Source organism: Eulemur rufifrons, chromosome 30, assembly GCF_041146395.1.
Source record: "Eulemur rufifrons isolate Redbay chromosome 30, OSU_ERuf_1, whole genome shotgun sequence".
In the NCBI taxonomy this organism is placed as follows: Eukaryota; Metazoa; Chordata; class Mammalia; order Primates; family Lemuridae; genus Eulemur; species Eulemur rufifrons.
Window position 1 is genome coordinate 55,769,231 of NC_091012.1, and position 17,171 is coordinate 55,786,401.

The 17,171-nt window shown below is 56.7% G+C and overlaps 1 protein-coding gene across 1 annotated transcript in view; it reads left to right on the forward strand.

Moving 5' to 3' along the window:
- LOC138378900 (uncharacterized) overlaps positions 1-17,171 on the forward strand; it is a 162,857-nt gene that overhangs the window by 34,187 nt on the left and 111,499 nt on the right. Inside the window, exons 4-5 of the mRNA XM_069464211.1 lie at positions 4,969-5,052; positions 13,447-13,530. Coding sequence (XP_069320312.1) covers positions 4,969-5,052; positions 13,447-13,530 — 168 coding nt within the window. The remainder of the gene's footprint in view (positions 1-4,968; positions 5,053-13,446; positions 13,531-17,171) is intronic.

Consider the following 17,171-nt stretch of genomic DNA (forward strand, 5'->3'; position numbering starts at 1 on the left):
CTGGCAGGGAGTGGGGTGGGATCCAACCCTGTGCCCAGTCTGGAACTTGTCTCTGAGGGCTCAAGAGGCCCCTGTGGTCACCCTGTAGGTAGGGCTTGGGTAGGTTCGGGGGCACGGCTAGGGGGATCACAGGTGAACTCTTGCCGTTTGGTCAGGAAGACAGGTGAAGGGGACCTCCAGTGAGGCCGGGCTCAGGGCAGTGGGATGGCTCCTCCTCAAAATGGGCAAGAGGGTGGCATCCGCCATGGTGGAGCCAGATGGGACAGCGGTTGGCGTTTTGTCCTGAGCAAAGGGCGGAGGGAGTGGACCTGGGGGAAGGGCAGGTGGGCATTCGTGGTGGAACACTGCCATTTAGGGGAAGTTGTTTGGCGCTCCCACGGAGCCTTGCCTGGGGTTTCCTGGGGAGGAGTGACTTGGCAGTGCGGTCGGGGTCCAGCAGGGACAGGGGACGGGACCCCGGACATATCAGAGCTCTCTCTGGAGGCCTGGGGGAAGCGTGGCTCGTGGTGGATTAACCCTCAAGCACCAGGGACAGGCCGCAGGCCTAGGTGGACAGCCAGATGCCTGGCGCATCCCGTACGAGAAGCCGCAGCACCAGAGCCTGGTGGCTGCCCTATCAGGGCGGGACTATGGGAAGCCCGCACTGGGGTGCCACAGAATGGGGGTGTGGAATGTTCCCTTCTGCTCTTTGCCTGTTGCCATACTGACTGCAAGGTGTCAGCGAGTGTATTCTTGCAGGGGCCTAGTCTTCGTGTTCCCAGACTCATTGCCAAGGGAGCAATCGTCTGAGCCTCTGCAGACTTCTCCTTGCTAGGCTAGGTTGCCTAAAATTCCTGGGAGCCTTAAGGCAATGCCCCAAAATATCCCTTGTCTCCTGGTTTCCTCTACCTGTCCTGGTGTCCTCCCTGTGCTTGCCCAGGTACTTGCAAGCATTCAGGTTGGGTGACCCTGTGTATATGTCACCACTGTTGGGTTCAGTGATGGTCTCCCCACCTTTTGTCCCCGTGCTGCTTTGCCCCAGCCCCCTTCCTCCTCGAGTTTCCCAGATTCACCCCATCCGCCAGCCCTGCCGAGGCCAGAAACGATGTGAATAGTGCTGGGCACACAGGACTTTCTCCCAGACCTTTACTACCTATGGCCTGCTACTGGATGGCCACTGTTGTGGGTCGTGCCGTTTGCCAGTTCCCACCTGCCTGCAGCTCTGCTGCCTGGTCGGTGCTAGGCAAGGTCATCGTAGGAAGCCTCAAGGCCCAGCACGGCACTTGTTTTCTTTCGTACCTACTGGATGGTTTCTAAAGACCATTCCTTTTGCCCCGGTAATTCACAGTCTCGACTTTCCTGAAGTCCTGCTCCACAGACTCATGTGTGCAGAGCCTTTCCGGACAACTGACCTCTGTCTCCGCTAATCCACTGGTCAGGATGTCAACCTACAGGATCCGCTCACGCCCCCACCCAAAGCTGTGAGTGTGGCGGTCTCTGTGTGCTCCATTGGCCCGGGCCCACGCTATGGGACAGCCGGGCCCACAGAACACAGACCTCCGTATGTGTGAAGGCATGTGGCTTTCCCGAGGAGATAAACGGGCTCCTATCAGTGGAGGGGAAGGATCAGGGCATCTCTGGAATGTTTCCCCACTATAGGGCATGACCGATGCGGACCAGGTCACCCAGCTACAGAGCATAAGGGCCGACGTGGCCTGTGGGTCCCCAGTGGGTGCCGCCAGGCTCTGTACAACAGGAGAACGTGCGCAGCATGGCACGGTGTGTGCTGTGTGACCCAGACTTTCTTCGACAGGAGCGATAGGAAATCACCAAGATTGAACTGCCGTGCGCGTGTGTTACCTTTCCTCGCTTTGTTTTAGTACCCAGTAATCAGGGACTTGATCCTGTCTGCAAGAGACTGCCCCTGACATTGTGGCTGTGATCCCGGAAACTCGGCACTTGTCCAGGAGGTGGGATCGGAAGAACGAGGACAAGTCCTTCAGGCATGGGGGAAGAGATTCACTTCCTTGGGCAGCAAGGGGAGGAAAAAGGCAGACTCTATCATATCAAAATCCACATCTTGCTAAACGTGAGCAGAAGCACAGAGCTTTTAATGGATGGTCTCCATCCACACCTAGTGGGAGCGGGTGGGCACTGTCTGGGGTATGCACCCGCCTAAAGCTCTGATTTGGGCGGGACAAAGGCAGTAAATACGTGTAACCTAAACATTTCAACCCCTGCAATATGCTGAAAAAATAAAATAAGATAAAATAAAAATGGGATCATTTTCTCAGCTTCAGGCAATTACTGTACTTAACTATGCTAATCCTCCCATCTGTGCTAAAGGCAAAGCCTGGGTACTTGCCCTCAGCCCACCTGGCGACCTCTGCCACCTCCACCACCACCTGGCAGTTATTTCTCTTAACAAAAGTCTTAACCTGGCAGGCTGCATCTCCCAAACAGGGTGGGGAAAGTTCTAAAGATACAGAAAATTCTTTTTTTTTTTTTCTTTTTTTTTTTTCTTTCCAGGCCACTCCCCGTAACTTATTCCCCACTCTCCATTTTACCCTTCCATATCTAGGGAAGGAGGGTCCACGACGCTATTACAGGTGCCGGCCCCTCCTCTTTCCTTAGCTGGGCCTAGGTTTTCCAAAGGGTCCATTAGGTCCTGATTTCCCGGTGGCCCTGACTGCCAGGACTCTGTCCCTCGTGGTCCTTTAATGTGGCCCCTGTACCAGCAGCAAGGATCCAGCGGCAAAGCCCCTGTAGTCGTTTCAGCTCCAGGTTCCCAAACATGGCGGCCACCGAGGACTGGACTCCACGGCCTCCCGAGCCTGGCAGGCCTAGCGGCCAGGGGCTCACTGGTAGCCGAGCCTGGCTCCTTCTCTTGCTCAGTAAACCTGGAGTCACCCAGTGCAGTCCTAAGGCGCAGCCCCAGAATTCCCCGATTTGCCCAAACCTGCCCTTCCTCCTCTCAGAGGCCTGGCGTCACTATACACAGAGACTAGCTGGAAGCAGCACTCAAAGAGATTCCGCTTGGGGGCACTGTTGCTCCAGAAATGCCTACAGTTTGGCCTCCTCGGCCTCTCCCTCCACCCTTTCTAGGTGAAAAAACACCAAAGGATGCCCAAAATGGATTCAAAGCCCTAAGGGTCCAGTCTATTCTTTTCAGGTGTTGAGGGAATGGGGGTGCCTTTTTTTTCAGGCTCCAGGTGTGGAATATAAATGTGTGAAAATGTTTATCAAAAGGTGTGGGTGTATGGCTTTATCCATTGATATGTCATCCCCTCATGAGCTTCCAGCCAGAATGTACTATGATGAGGTACCCAGTTTTCTGGTCACACCTGTGGGTATTACAGGGTTCCTCTTGAGCAGGAGGGTTGCTCTTGAGGCAGTCTTGACTCATACCCTGACGTGGGCTGAGTGTCTGGATTTCCCCTCTTAGGCTGCAGCCATTACCTGTATTCTGTCCTCAGGGAGCCAGGACTCGGCCCCAGGCGCCAAGCCAAGCCCATTCCAGGGGCAAAGTGCCTTCGGATCGGTCCAGAGAAGGAGCAGTCCTAGGGCACTGTGGGGGCAGCAGGAATTGACAGGGGCCACGGGAGGGACCAGACTGGAAGGATGTGGCCCTGGGTCAGCTCCGGGGACTCAGGTAGTCACTCCCCATTGAGTAGACCAGTTTGGGGTTTCCCAGGCTCGGGAGGAGAGCCCGGTGGCTCTAGACGGGTAGGTGACGTCGGACAGGGCCTTTGGTTCTGCAGCCCCTCCTGGCACACTCTACATGGGAGTGTGGCTGTGCCGTCCACTCACCCCACACACTCATTCGTGCACTCATTCATGCGTGGGTACACACGCAAAGTCTCTTCCTTAAATAGGTGTACGTTTTTCCCTTTCCCTTTTCCTTTTCCATTTTCTTTCTCCCATGACAACCTTGGTCGTACCACTGTGGATAGAGATTTCTCCCGGTTAAAGACGTAGCCCTCTCCATTGTGTGATGTCCAATGCCAACATGTCCGTTTGTCGTCTGCCCCTCTTACCCTCCGTCCCTAAGGTGACAGGTAGCTGTCATTTTTTTCCCTGTGTGTTTGCTTCCGGTGGCTTGTGCAAATGAACGACAGTGTGGAAGTTCGTGTGCTCTCGGCCTTCTCTCTGAACCCACAAGGCTCATACGGAATGCCCTCTGGCGCGTTGCTGCCTTCACAGAACACGCGTCCCTTGGCCTTTGCACGTGTGTGCAGACTCGACATCCAGCCAGATCCTGTCCATTTCCCCTGTTACAAATGCCTGGGCTGCCCAAGTGTCTTCCTGATAGCAGCAGGATCGTTAGTTTACCATGTCTCTTCATTTTGGACACCTGGTTCTTGTTTTCCTTCTTCCCGTCTTCTTTTCTTTGAAAGAGATCTGGCCTTGATGTGGGTAGTAAGTCCCAGTTCTGACAGGGCGAGGGTGTGTGACTGACAGGTGCACGGAGCAGTGTCTGTGTCTGCCCTGAAACCAGCTGCTGAGTACGCTGAGACGCAGCCACCCCCAAGAATGATTTGCCGTCGTCCCTGGAAAGTCAATGTGGTGGATCTGTGTGCAGCCAGACTGGACATACCTGCTTCCCATGCCTTCTCTAGCCAGATGAGCTGCCGGTCCCTCGAGGGTCTCTCAGTCCATCAATATGGGGTGGAGGAAACAGCCTCACTTGGATCTTTTGGCGTCTAATTCCATAGTCACACAGAACAAATACGAGGACAGAAGTTGTGAGAGGATAGACGCCCAAGGTTGGCTGGTTGCAGTTGTCACCGAACAGAAAGCCAAGAGTAAGGTCTCCCTTATTTCAAGATATATAGTTGCGGGAGCGCTGCTTCTTGACTACAGCCCGAAATGCTTTCATGCAATTGCCAAGAAACGCGTAGGGTCGGTTTTCACTCTCTAATTTCTGTAGAAGTCAAAGCTGACCCTAGAGAATTGTCTTTACCAATTCCGTGACCTCCTTTTTTGCAGCTTCCTGGGGATGAGTGGGATTGGAGTCAACACGGTGTCCCACCAGGACGAAGGACGGGGCCACCTGCAGATACAGAGCTAAAGGTAAGGGGGAAACATGGCCCATGGCCACTTCAGAGAAGTCTTCCCGGGCAATTGGCGGTTTTGCGTGGGTTTGGGGTACTCCCCTTTTTGATCAGTGCTGACACAGTAATAGATATCTATTAGACTACACGTACCCCATTTATCGGCGAGAAAATGTAAACAGTTCTGCCTCGTCCTTGTCCTTGTCCACATCCGGCCTAACGTACTCGAATGCGCAGAAGCACGCACACCTCTGTGTGTTTTGCACAGCAAGCCTCCAGGTAGGAGCTGTCTGGAGATGGACCGAGGGCTGGCATGAGGAGAACAGTGTCTTGGGAGTGGCACCTGGCTGTGGTCCTGTCTGACGTGGCCATGCCTATAGGCCCCGGGGCTGCCAGCGTGAGCAGAGCCCTCCGTCCAGGGCTTAGGGTGTGTCCTGCCTCCTTGCTCCCTGCCAGGCACCTCTGGGACACTGGTCACCCTCGACATGGTGGTCGACCTGGCCTTTCAGTGACCTGTGAGAGTGCCCACGTCAGAATGTTTCCTGGCCGACAAAGGCTGAGATTGGATCTAACCCTGTGCCCCGTGTGGATCTTGTCCCTGAGGGCTCAAGCGGGCCCAGTGGGGAAAGCGTAGGTAGGGATTTTGGGTAGGTTCGGGCGCATTGCTAGGGGGACTGAAGGAGAACTCTTCTTCCCCTTTGGTCAGGCAGGCAGGCGAAGGGGACGCCAGGGAGGCCAGGCTCAGGGCAGTGGCTTGGCTCCTCCTCAAAATGGGCAAGAGGGTGGCATCCGCCGTGTTGGAGCCAGATTGCACAGCGGTTGGCGTATTTTCCTCAGCAAAGGGCGGAGGGAGTGGACCTGGGGGAAGGGCAGGTGGGCATTCGTGGTGCAACGCTGCCACCCAGAGGAACTTGTTTGGCTCCCGCGAAGCCTTGCCTGGGGTTTCCGGGGGAGGAGTGGCTTGGGAGTGCAGTCGAGGTCCAGCAGGGACAGGGGACGGGACCCCGGACAGACCAGGGCTCTCTCTCTGGAGGCCTGGGGGAAGCGTGCCCCGTGGCGGGTCGGGCCGTGGAAGCGCCGGGGAGAGGCGGCAGGCCGAGGCCGTCAGGCAGACGCCTGGCGGGCCCTGTACAGGAAGCCCCGGCTCCGGAGCCTGGTGGCGGCCATGTCTGGGCGGGACCAGCGGGAGCCTGCGCCGGGGAACCCGGCCCCAGGGCTCAGAGCTCGGGACCCAGGGCTGTGGGCAGTTTGCCTGGTGCCCCTTCCCTTAGGAGCAAGGGGCGGACCGGCCCAGGTGGCCCCTTGTCCACGGTGCACCCCTGTGAAGGCCTGCTCCCAGCCCAGGCTCTCAGCAGCCATTGGCGGCCGTGGTGGGCAGGGCTGAGATGTTCCTTGTCCGGCCAGGGAAGAAGGCAGACGGGCAGAGCCAGGCCGTGGGGCACCCGGCGGGGCCCATATCCAGTCTGGCCATTGAGGCGACCACTGATGCAAAGCCAGCCCCAAGCCACTTGCCCTACGGTGCAGCCCTGCTCCCCCTCCCTGTCCTGATCATGTCCCCAGCCACCAGGCCTGGTGTTAGAGCTCTGCCCATCCCCCGGTTGTCGTCTGTGCTTGGGGCCTTGCACCGCCCCAATAGTGTGCTCTGGGGATACTCGGGTCTTTGGTCTGTCATCAGGAGTGGACAGATGGCTACGGTGGCAAGCTTGGGACAGGGGAGGCTCTGGGTTTCCACGGGACAGGAAGGGTGTCCGCTAGGCCTGCCGAAGTGCGGGAAGCCAAGAGCGTCCAGAAGGACGGAGCCCTTGGGTCTGGCCCAGGCAGAGACTGCTGCGTGGCAGGAGCCACAGGCAGAGCAGGCTCTGGCAGCATCGCGAAGGGTGGTGGGCCCCGGCGCCTTCACCCTTGCATTCAGCTCCACGTCCTTACATGGCCCCACGGGGAGCCTCAGGCTGGGTCAGGCTTGGATTCCAGGGATAGAGGTTGGAGTACATGGCCCTTTGCAGGAACCCATCTAGAAAGGCAGAGGCCCTGGCCATTTTCCTGTGTTTTCTTCTCCTTCCTAGAACTTGAAGAACCAGTTTTCCATGGACGAGAGGTGCTTTCCCAAGCAGGTTTTGCTCAACCCCACTTTGTAGAATTGAAGAGTGGGAAGGGACCCAGGGGACCCTCCTGGGGGTCACGGGTGGGATGTCTTTCTCAAGGGAGGGAGCGAATCCAGGCAGAGTGAGGTGTTCGGCCTCCAAGGCCTGACTTTTTGGGAGAAGGGTGTCCTCCTTGGAGTCAAAAAGGTTGCAAAGGTCCTAAAGGGGAGATGTCCCTCCCTGCCACCAGACTCCAGGGATACCCTGTGGTGGACACGTGTACACTTGGGTGCTCGTGTGCACCTTGACTGTGAAGAAAGTTCCACCCAAACACAGTTTGGATGGTGTGTGTGTGTGTGTGTGTGTGTGTGTGCCACTTTCCCAGGACGAAGGGGATAACCTCCAAGTGTCAGTTACCCGACGTTGGCTTTGGCGATCAAGGATGGGGTTTTCGGGGTAGCTTTGTTGGCTGAGGCAGCCCCATTCATGCCTGGAGGTGGTGGCACGGGCGCTTGGGCTCTTTTGCATCTGTCCTGACAGCTCTCGGTGTGCTGGGACGATTTCTGACACATTCGATTGCCTCTGTCCTGATCTGGGGGCAGTCACTTTAGGTGTGGTCCTGGAGAAAACAGAGGGTGCGCAGTTGCAGACGTGCACACACACGGGCAGTGAGAGTGGGGCATGGGATAAAGGATGACCGGGAGAGGGAGTGAGCAGATGGGGGTGAGGAGAGAGAAAGAGAGAGACTGGAGAAAACAGGTTGCTGTGGCGAATGCCGCACAGGTTTTTGGGGAGCAAGGAGGGGTGATGGGCACAGAAGCTGCAGCTGAGCTGGACACTGTTCCTTCTATTTACTGTGCCTAATTGACAGAGTGGTGTTCCTGGGCAGTGTGATTTTTGAACATGTATTGGGGGTGTTCTGTTTTCCAATCAGACTAGGCAAGCCAATGACAAGTTGTCCGTGAGGATATACACTCCCAAGAAAGAAGTCGCATTCATTCTGCCTTAATTGTTTCCCATAACACACATGAGTCCGCAGAAGCACACACAGCTCTTAAGTGTTTTGCGCCGGAAGCCTCCCGGTGGGAGCTGTCCCGACATGGACCTAGGCTATGCGCAAGGAGAACAAGTGTCTTAGGGGTGGCGCCTGGCCTCTGGTCCTGTCTGACCTCCGCATGCCTGAACGACCGTGGGTGGCCACAGCGAGAAGGGCCCGCTGCTCATGCCCACCGTCAGGGAGTCGCAGTTTCTTTTGATTCTTTGCTCCCTTTCACGGGCTGAGGGGACACCGGTCGCCCTGGACCTGTTGGTCGAGATGGCCTTTGAGTGACCTGTGAGAGTGCACAATTGAGAATATTTCCTGGCTGGCAGGGAGTGGGGTGGGATCCAACCCTGTGCCCAGTCTGGAACTTGTCTCTGAGGGCTCAAGAGGCCCCTGTGGTCACCCTGTAGGTAGGGCTTGGGTAGGTTCGGGGGCACGGCTAGGGGGATCACAGGTGAACTCTTGCCGTTTGGTCAGGAAGACAGGTGAAGGGGACCTCCAGTGAGGCCGGGCTCAGGGCAGTGGGATGGCTCCTCCTCAAAATGGGCAAGAGGGTGGCATCCGCCATGGTGGAGCCAGATGGGACAGCGGTTGGCGTTTTGTCCTGAGCAAAGGGCGGAGGGAGTGGACCTGGGGGAAGGGCAGGTGGGCATTCGTGGTGGAACACTGCCATTTAGGGGAAGTTGTTTGGCGCTCCCACGGAGCCTTGCCTGGGGTTTCCTGGGGAGGAGTGACTTGGCAGTGCGGTCGGGGTCCAGCAGGGACAGGGGACGGGACCCCGGACATATCAGAGCTCTCTCTGGAGGCCTGGGGGAAGCGTGGCTCGTGGTGGATTAACCCTCAAGCACCAGGGACAGGCCGCAGGCCTAGGTGGACAGCCAGATGCCTGGCGCATCCCGTACGAGAAGCCGCAGCACCAGAGCCTGGTGGCTGCCCTATCAGGGCGGGACTATGGGAAGCCCGCACTGGGGTGCCACAGAATGGGGGTGTGGAATGTTCCCTTCTGCTCTTTGCCTGTTGCCATACTGACTGCAAGGTGTCAGCGAGTGTATTCTTGCAGGGGCCTAGTCTTCGTGTTCCCAGACTCATTGCCAAGGGAGCAATCGTCTGAGCCTCTGCAGACTTCTCCTTGCTAGGCTAGGTTGCCTAAAATTCCTGGGAGCCTTAAGGCAATGCCCCAAAATATCCCTTGTCTCCTGGTTTCCTCTACCTGTCCTGGTGTCCTCCCTGTGCTTGCCCAGGTACTTGCAAGCATTCAGGTTGGGTGACCCTGTGTATATGTCACCACTGTTGGGTTCAGTGATGGTCTCCCCACCTTTTGTCCCCGTGCTGCTTTGCCCCAGCCCCCTTCCTCCTCGAGTTTCCCAGATTCACCCCATCCGCCAGCCCTGCCGAGGCCAGAAACGATGTGAATAGTGCTGGGCACACAGGACTTTCTCCCAGACCTTTACTACCTATGGCCTGCTACTGGATGGCCACTGTTGTGGGTCGTGCCGTTTGCCAGTTCCCACCTGCCTGCAGCTCTGCTGCCTGGTCGGTGCTAGGCAAGGTCATCGTAGGAAGCCTCAAGGCCCAGCACGGCACTTGTTTTCTTTCGTACCTACTGGATGGTTTCTAAAGACCATTCCTTTTGCCCCGGTAATTCACAGTCTCGACTTTCCTGAAGTCCTGCTCCACAGACTCATGTGTGCAGAGCCTTTCCGGACAACTGACCTCTGTCTCCGCTAATCCACTGGTCAGGATGTCAACCTACAGGATCCGCTCACGCCCCCACCCAAAGCTGTGAGTGTGGCGGTCTCTGTGTGCTCCATTGGCCCGGGCCCACGCTATGGGACAGCCGGGCCCACAGAACACAGACCTCCGTATGTGTGAAGGCATGTGGCTTTCCCGAGGAGATAAACGGGCTCCTATCAGTGGAGGGGAAGGATCAGGGCATCTCTGGAATGTTTCCCCACTATAGGGCATGACCGATGCGGACCAGGTCACCCAGCTACAGAGCATAAGGGCCGACGTGGCCTGTGGGTCCCCAGTGGGTGCCGCCAGGCTCTGTACAACAGGAGAACGTGCGCAGCATGGCACGGTGTGTGCTGTGTGACCCAGACTTTCTTCGACAGGAGCGATAGGAAATCACCAAGATTGAACTGCCGTGCGCGTGTGTTACCTTTCCTCGCTTTGTTTTAGTACCCAGTAATCAGGGACTTGATCCTGTCTGCAAGAGACTGCCCCTGACATTGTGGCTGTGATCCCGGAAACTCGGCACTTGTCCAGGAGGTGGGATCGGAAGAACGAGGACAAGTCCTTCAGGCATGGGGGAAGAGATTCACTTCCTTGGGCAGCAAGGGGAGGAAAAAGGCAGACTCTATCATATCAAAATCCACATCTTGCTAAACGTGAGCAGAAGCACAGAGCTTTTAATGGATGGTCTCCATCCACACCTAGTGGGAGCGGGTGGGCACTGTCTGGGGTATGCACCCGCCTAAAGCTCTGATTTGGGCGGGACAAAGGCAGTAAATACGTGTAACCTAAACATTTCAACCCCTGCAATATGCTGAAAAAATAAAATAAGATAAAATAAAAATGGGATCATTTTCTCAGCTTCAGGCAATTACTGTACTTAACTATGCTAATCCTCCCATCTGTGCTAAAGGCAAAGCCTGGGTACTTGCCCTCAGCCCACCTGGCGACCTCTGCCACCTCCACCACCACCTGGCAGTTATTTCTCTTAACAAAAGTCTTAACCTGGCAGGCTGCATCTCCCAAACAGGGTGGGGAAAGTTCTAAAGATACAGAAAATTCTTTTTTTTTTTTTCTTTTTTTTTTTTCTTTCCAGGCCACTCCCCGTAACTTATTCCCCACTCTCCATTTTACCCTTCCATATCTAGGGAAGGAGGGTCCACGACGCTATTACAGGTGCCGGCCCCTCCTCTTTCCTTAGCTGGGCCTAGGTTTTCCAAAGGGTCCATTAGGTCCTGATTTCCCGGTGGCCCTGACTGCCAGGACTCTGTCCCTCGTGGTCCTTTAATGTGGCCCCTGTACCAGCAGCAAGGATCCAGCGGCAAAGCCCCTGTAGTCGTTTCAGCTCCAGGTTCCCAAACATGGCGGCCACCGAGGACTGGACTCCACGGCCTCCCGAGCCTGGCAGGCCTAGCGGCCAGGGGCTCACTGGTAGCCGAGCCTGGCTCCTTCTCTTGCTCAGTAAACCTGGAGTCACCCAGTGCAGTCCTAAGGCGCAGCCCCAGAATTCCCCGATTTGCCCAAACCTGCCCTTCCTCCTCTCAGAGGCCTGGCGTCACTATACACAGAGACTAGCTGGAAGCAGCACTCAAAGAGATTCCGCTTGGGGGCACTGTTGCTCCAGAAATGCCTACAGTTTGGCCTCCTCGGCCTCTCCCTCCACCCTTTCTAGGTGAAAAAACACCAAAGGATGCCCAAAATGGATTCAAAGCCCTAAGGGTCCAGTCTATTCTTTTCAGGTGTTGAGGGAATGGGGGTGCCTTTTTTTTCAGGCTCCAGGTGTGGAATATAAATGTGTGAAAATGTTTATCAAAAGGTGTGGGTGTATGGCTTTATCCATTGATATGTCATCCCCTCATGAGCTTCCAGCCAGAATGTACTATGATGAGGTACCCAGTTTTCTGGTCACACCTGTGGGTATTACAGGGTTCCTCTTGAGCAGGAGGGTTGCTCTTGAGGCAGTCTTGACTCATACCCTGACGTGGGCTGAGTGTCTGGATTTCCCCTCTTAGGCTGCAGCCATTACCTGTATTCTGTCCTCAGGGAGCCAGGACTCGGCCCCAGGCGCCAAGCCAAGCCCATTGCAGGGGCAAAGTGCCTTCGGATCGGTCCAGAGAAGGAGCAGTCCTAGGGCACTGTGGGGGCAGCAGGAATTGACAGGGGCCACGGGAGGGACCAGACTGGAAGGATGTGGCCCTGGGTCAGCTCCGGGGACTCAGGTAGTCACTCCCCATTGAGTAGACCAGTTTGGGGTTTCCCAGGCTCGGGAGGAGAGCCCGGTGGCTCTAGACGGGTAGGTGACGTCGGACAGGGCCTTTGGTTCTGCAGCCCCTCCTGGCACACTCTACATGGGAGTGTGGCTGTGCCGTCCACTCACCCCACACACTCATTCGTGCACTCATTCATGCGTGGGTACACACGCAAAGTCTCTTCCTTAAATAGGTGTACGTTTTTCCCTTTCCCTTTTCCTTTTCCATTTTCTTTCTCCCATGACAACCTTGGTCGTACCACTGTGGATAGAGATTTCTCCCGGTTAAAGACGTAGCCCTCTCCATTGTGTGATGTCCAATGCCAACATGTCCGTTTGTCGTCTGCCCCTCTTACCCTCCGTCCCTAAGGTGACAGGTAGCTGTCATTTTTTTCCCTGTGTGTTTGCTTCCGGTGGCTTGTGCAAATGAACGACAGTGTGGAAGTTCGTCTGCTCTCGGCCTTCTCTCTGAACCCACAAGGCTCATACGGAATGCCCTCTGGCGCGTTGCTGCCTTCACAGAACACGCGTCCCTTGGCCTTTGCACGTGTGTGCAGACTCGACATCCAGCCAGATCCTGTCCATTTCCCCTGTTACAAATGCCTGGGCTGCCCAAGTGTCTTCCTGATAGCAGCAGGATCGTTAGTTTACCATGTCTCTTCATTTTGGACACCTGGTTCTTGTTTTCCTTCTTCCCGTCTTCTTTTCTTTGAAAGAGATCTGGCCTTGATGTGGGTAGTAAGTCCCAGTTCTGACAGGGCGAGGGTGTGTGACTGACAGGTGCACGGAGCAGTGTCTGTGTCTGCCCTGAAACCAGCTGCTGAGTACGCTGAGACGCAGCCACCCCCAAGAATGATTTGCCGTCGTCCCTGGAAAGTCAATGTGGTGGATCTGTGTGCAGCCAGACTGGACATACCTGCTTCCCATGCCTTCTCTAGCCAGATGAGCTGCCGGTCCCTCGAGGGTCTCTCAGTCCATCAATATGGGGTGGAGGAAACAGCCTCACTTGGATCTTTTGGCGTCTAATTCCATAGTCACACAGAACAAATACGAGGACAGAAGTTGTGAGAGGATAGACGCCCAAGGTTGGCTGGTTGCAGTTGTCACCGAACAGAAAGCCAAGAGTAAGGTCTCCCTTATTTCAAGATATATAGTTGCGGGAGCGCTGCTTCTTGACTACAGCCCGAAATGCTTTCATGCAATTGCCAAGAAACGCGTAGGGTCGGTTTTCACTCTCTAATTTCTGTAGAAGTCAAAGCTGACCCTAGAGAATTGTCTTTACCAATTCCGTGACCTCCTTTTTTGCAGCTTCCTGGGGATGAGTGGGATTGGAGTCAACACGGTGTCCCACCAGGACGAAGGACGGGGCCACCTGCAGATACAGAGCTAAAGGTAAGGGGGAAACATGGCCCATGGCCACTTCAGAGAAGTCTTCCCGGGCAATTGGCGGTTTTGCGTGGGTTTGGGGTACTCCCCTTTTTGATCAGTGCTGACACAGTAATAGATATCTATTAGACTACACGTACCCCATTTATCGGCGAGAAAATGTAAACAGTTCTGCCTCGTCTTGTCCTTGTCCACATCCGGCCCTAACGTACTCGAATGCGCAGAAGCACGCACACCTCTGTGTGTTTTGCACAGCAAGCCTCCAGGTAGGAGGCTGTCTGGAGATGGACCGAGGGCTGGCATGAGGAGAACAGTGTCTTGGGGAGTGGCACCTGGCTGTGGTCCTGTCTGACGTGGCCATGCCTATAGGCCCCGGGCTGCCAGCGTGAAGCAGAGCCCTCCGTCCAGGGCTTAGGGTGTGTCCCTGCCTCCTTGCTCCCTGCCAGGCACCTCTGGGACACTGGTCACCCTCGACATGGTGGTCGACCTGGCCTTTCAGTGACCTGTGAGAGTGCCCACGTCAGAATGTTTCCTGGCCGACAAAGGCTGAGATTGGATCTAACCTGTGCCCCGTGTGGATCTTGTCCCTGAGGGCTCAAGCGGGCCCAGTGGGGAAAGCGTAGGTAGGGATTTTGGGTAGGTTCGGGCGCATTGCTAGGGGGACTGAAGGAGAAACTCTTCTTCCCTTTGGTCAGGCAGGCAGGCGAAGGGGACGCCAGGGAGGCCAGGCTCAAGGGCAGTGGCTTGGCTCCTCCTCAAAATGGGCAAGAGGGTGGCATCCGCCGTGTTGGAGCCAGATTGCACAGCGGTTGGCGTATTTTCCTCAGCAAAGGGGCGGAGGAGTGGACCTGGGGGAAGGGCAGGTGGGCATTCGTGGTGCAACGCTGCCACCCAGAGGAACTTGTTTGGCTCCCGCGAAGCCTTGCCTGGGGTTTCCGGGGGAGGAGTGGCTTGGGAGTGCAGTCCGAGGTCCAGCAGGGACAGGGGGACGGACCCCGGACAGACCAGGGCTCTCCTCTCTGGAGGCCTGGGGGAAGCGTGGCCCCGTGGCGGGTCGGGCCGTGGAAGCGCCGGGGAGAGGCGGCAGGCCGAGGCCGTCAGGCAGACGCCTGGCGGGCCCTGTACAGGAAAGCCCCGCTCCGGAGCCTGGTGGCCGGCCCATGTCTGGGCGGGACCAGCGGGAGCCTGCGCCGGGGAACCCGGCCCAGGGCTCAGAGCTCGGGACCCAGGGCTGTGGGCAGTTTGCCTGGTGCCCCTTCCCTTAGGAGCAAGGGGCGGACCGGCCCAGGTGGCCCCTTGTCCACGGTGCACCCCTGTGAAGGCCTGCTCCCAGCCCAGGCTCTCAGCAGCCATTGGCGGCCGTGGTGGGCAGGGCTGAGATGTTCCTTGTCCGGCCAGGGAAGAAGGCAGACGGGCAGAGCCAGGCCGTGGGGCACCCGGCGGGGCCCATATCCAGTCTGGCCATTGAGGCGACCACTGATGCAAAGCCAGCCCCAAGCCACTTGCCCTACGGTGCAGCCCTGCTCCCCCTCCCTGTCCTGATCATGTCCCCAGCCACCAGGCCTGGTGTTAGAGCTCTGCCCATCCCCCGGTTGTCGTCTGTGCTTGGGGCCTTGCACCGCCCCAATAGTGTGCTCTGGGGATACTCGGGTCTTTGGTCTGTCATCAGGAGTGGACAGATGGCTACGGTGGCAAGCTTGGGACAGGGGAGGCTCTGGGTTTCCACGGGACAGGAAGGGTGTCCGCTAGGCCTGCCGAAGTGCGGGAAGCCAAGAGCGTCCAGAAGGACGGAGCCCTTGGGTCTGGCCCAGGCAGAGACTGCTGCGTGGCAGGAGCCACAGGCAGAGCAGGCTCTGGCAGCATCGCGAAGGGTGGTGGGCCCCGGCGCCTTCACCCTTGCATTCAGCTCCACGTCCTTACATGGCCCCACGGGGAGCCTCAGGCTGGGTCAGGCTTGGATTCCAGGGATAGAGGTTGGAGTACATGGCCCTTTGCAGGAACCCATCTAGAAAGGCAGAGGCCCTGGCCATTTTCCTGTGTTTTCTTCTCCTTCCTAGAACTTGAAGAACCAGTTTTCCATGGACGAGAGGTGCTTTCCCAAGCAGGTTTTGCTCAACCCCACTTTGTAGAATTGAAGAGTGGGAAGGGACCCAGGGGACCCTCCTGGGGGTCACGGGTGGGATGTCTTTCTCAAGGGAGGGAGCGAATCCAGGCAGAGTGAGGTGTTCGGCCTCCAAGGCCTGACTTTTTGGGAGAAGGGTGTCCTCCTTGGAGTCAAAAAGGTTGCAAAGGTCCTAAAGGGGAGATGTCCCTCCCTGCCACCAGACTCCAGGGATACCCTGTGGTGGACACGTGTACACTTGGGTGCTCGTGTGCACCTTGACTGTGAAGAAAGTTCCACCCAAACACAGTTTGGATGGTGTGTGTGTGTGTGTGTGTGTGTGTGCCACTTTCCCAGGACGAAGGGGATAACCTCCAAGTGTCAGTTACCCGACGTTGGCTTTGGCGATCAAGGATGGGGTTTTCGGGGTAGCTTTGTTGGCTGAGGCAGCCCCATTCATGCCTGGAGGTGGTGGCACGGGCGCTTGGGCTCTTTTGCATCTGTCCTGACAGCTCTCGGTGTGCTGGGACGATTTCTGACACATTCGATTGCCTCTGTCCTGATCTGGGGGCAGTCACTTTAGGTGTGGTCCTGGAGAAAACAGAGGGTGCGCAGTTGCAGACGTGCACACACACGGGCAGTGAGAGTGGGGCATGGGATAAAGGATGACCGGGAGAGGGAGTGAGCAGATGGGGGTGAGGAGAGAGAAAGAGAGAGACTGGAGAAAACAGGTTGCTGTGGCGAATGCCGCACAGGTTTTTGGGGAGCAAGGAGGGGTGATGGGCACAGAAGCTGCAGCTGAGCTGGACACTGTTCCTTCTATTTACTGTGCCTAATTGACAGAGTGGTGTTCCTGGGCAGTGTGATTTTTGAACATGTATTGGGGGTGTTCTGTTTTCCAATCAGACTAGGCAAGCCAATGACAAGTTGTCCGTGAGGATATACACTCCCAAGAAAGAAGTCGCATTCATTCTGCCTTAATTGTTTCCCATAACACACATGAGTCCGCAGAAGCACACACAGCTCTTAAGTGTTTTGCGCCGGAAGCCTCCCGGTGGGAGCTGTCCCGACATGGACCTAGGCTATGCGCAAGGAGAACAAGTGTCTTAGGGGTGGCGCCTGGCCTCTGGTCCTGTCTGACCTCCGCATGCCTGAACGACCGTGGGTGGCCACAGCGAGAAGGGCCCGCTGCTCATGCCCACCGTCAGGGAGTCGCAGTTTCTTTTGATTCTTTGCTCCCTTTCACGGGCTGAGGGGACACCGGTCGCCCTGGACCTGTTGGTCGAGATGGCCTTTGAGTGACCTGTGAGAGTGCACAATTGAGAATATTTCCTGGCTGGCAGGGAGTGGGGTGGGATCCAACCCTGTGCCCAGTCTGGAACTTGTCTCTGAGGGCTCAAGAGGCCCCTGTGGTCACCCTGTAGGTAGGGCTTGGGTAGGTTCGGGGGCACGGCTAGGGGGATCACAGGTGAACTCTTGCCGTTTGGTCAGGAAGACAGGTGAAGGGGACCTCCAGTGAGGCCGGGCTCAGGGCAGTGGGATGGCT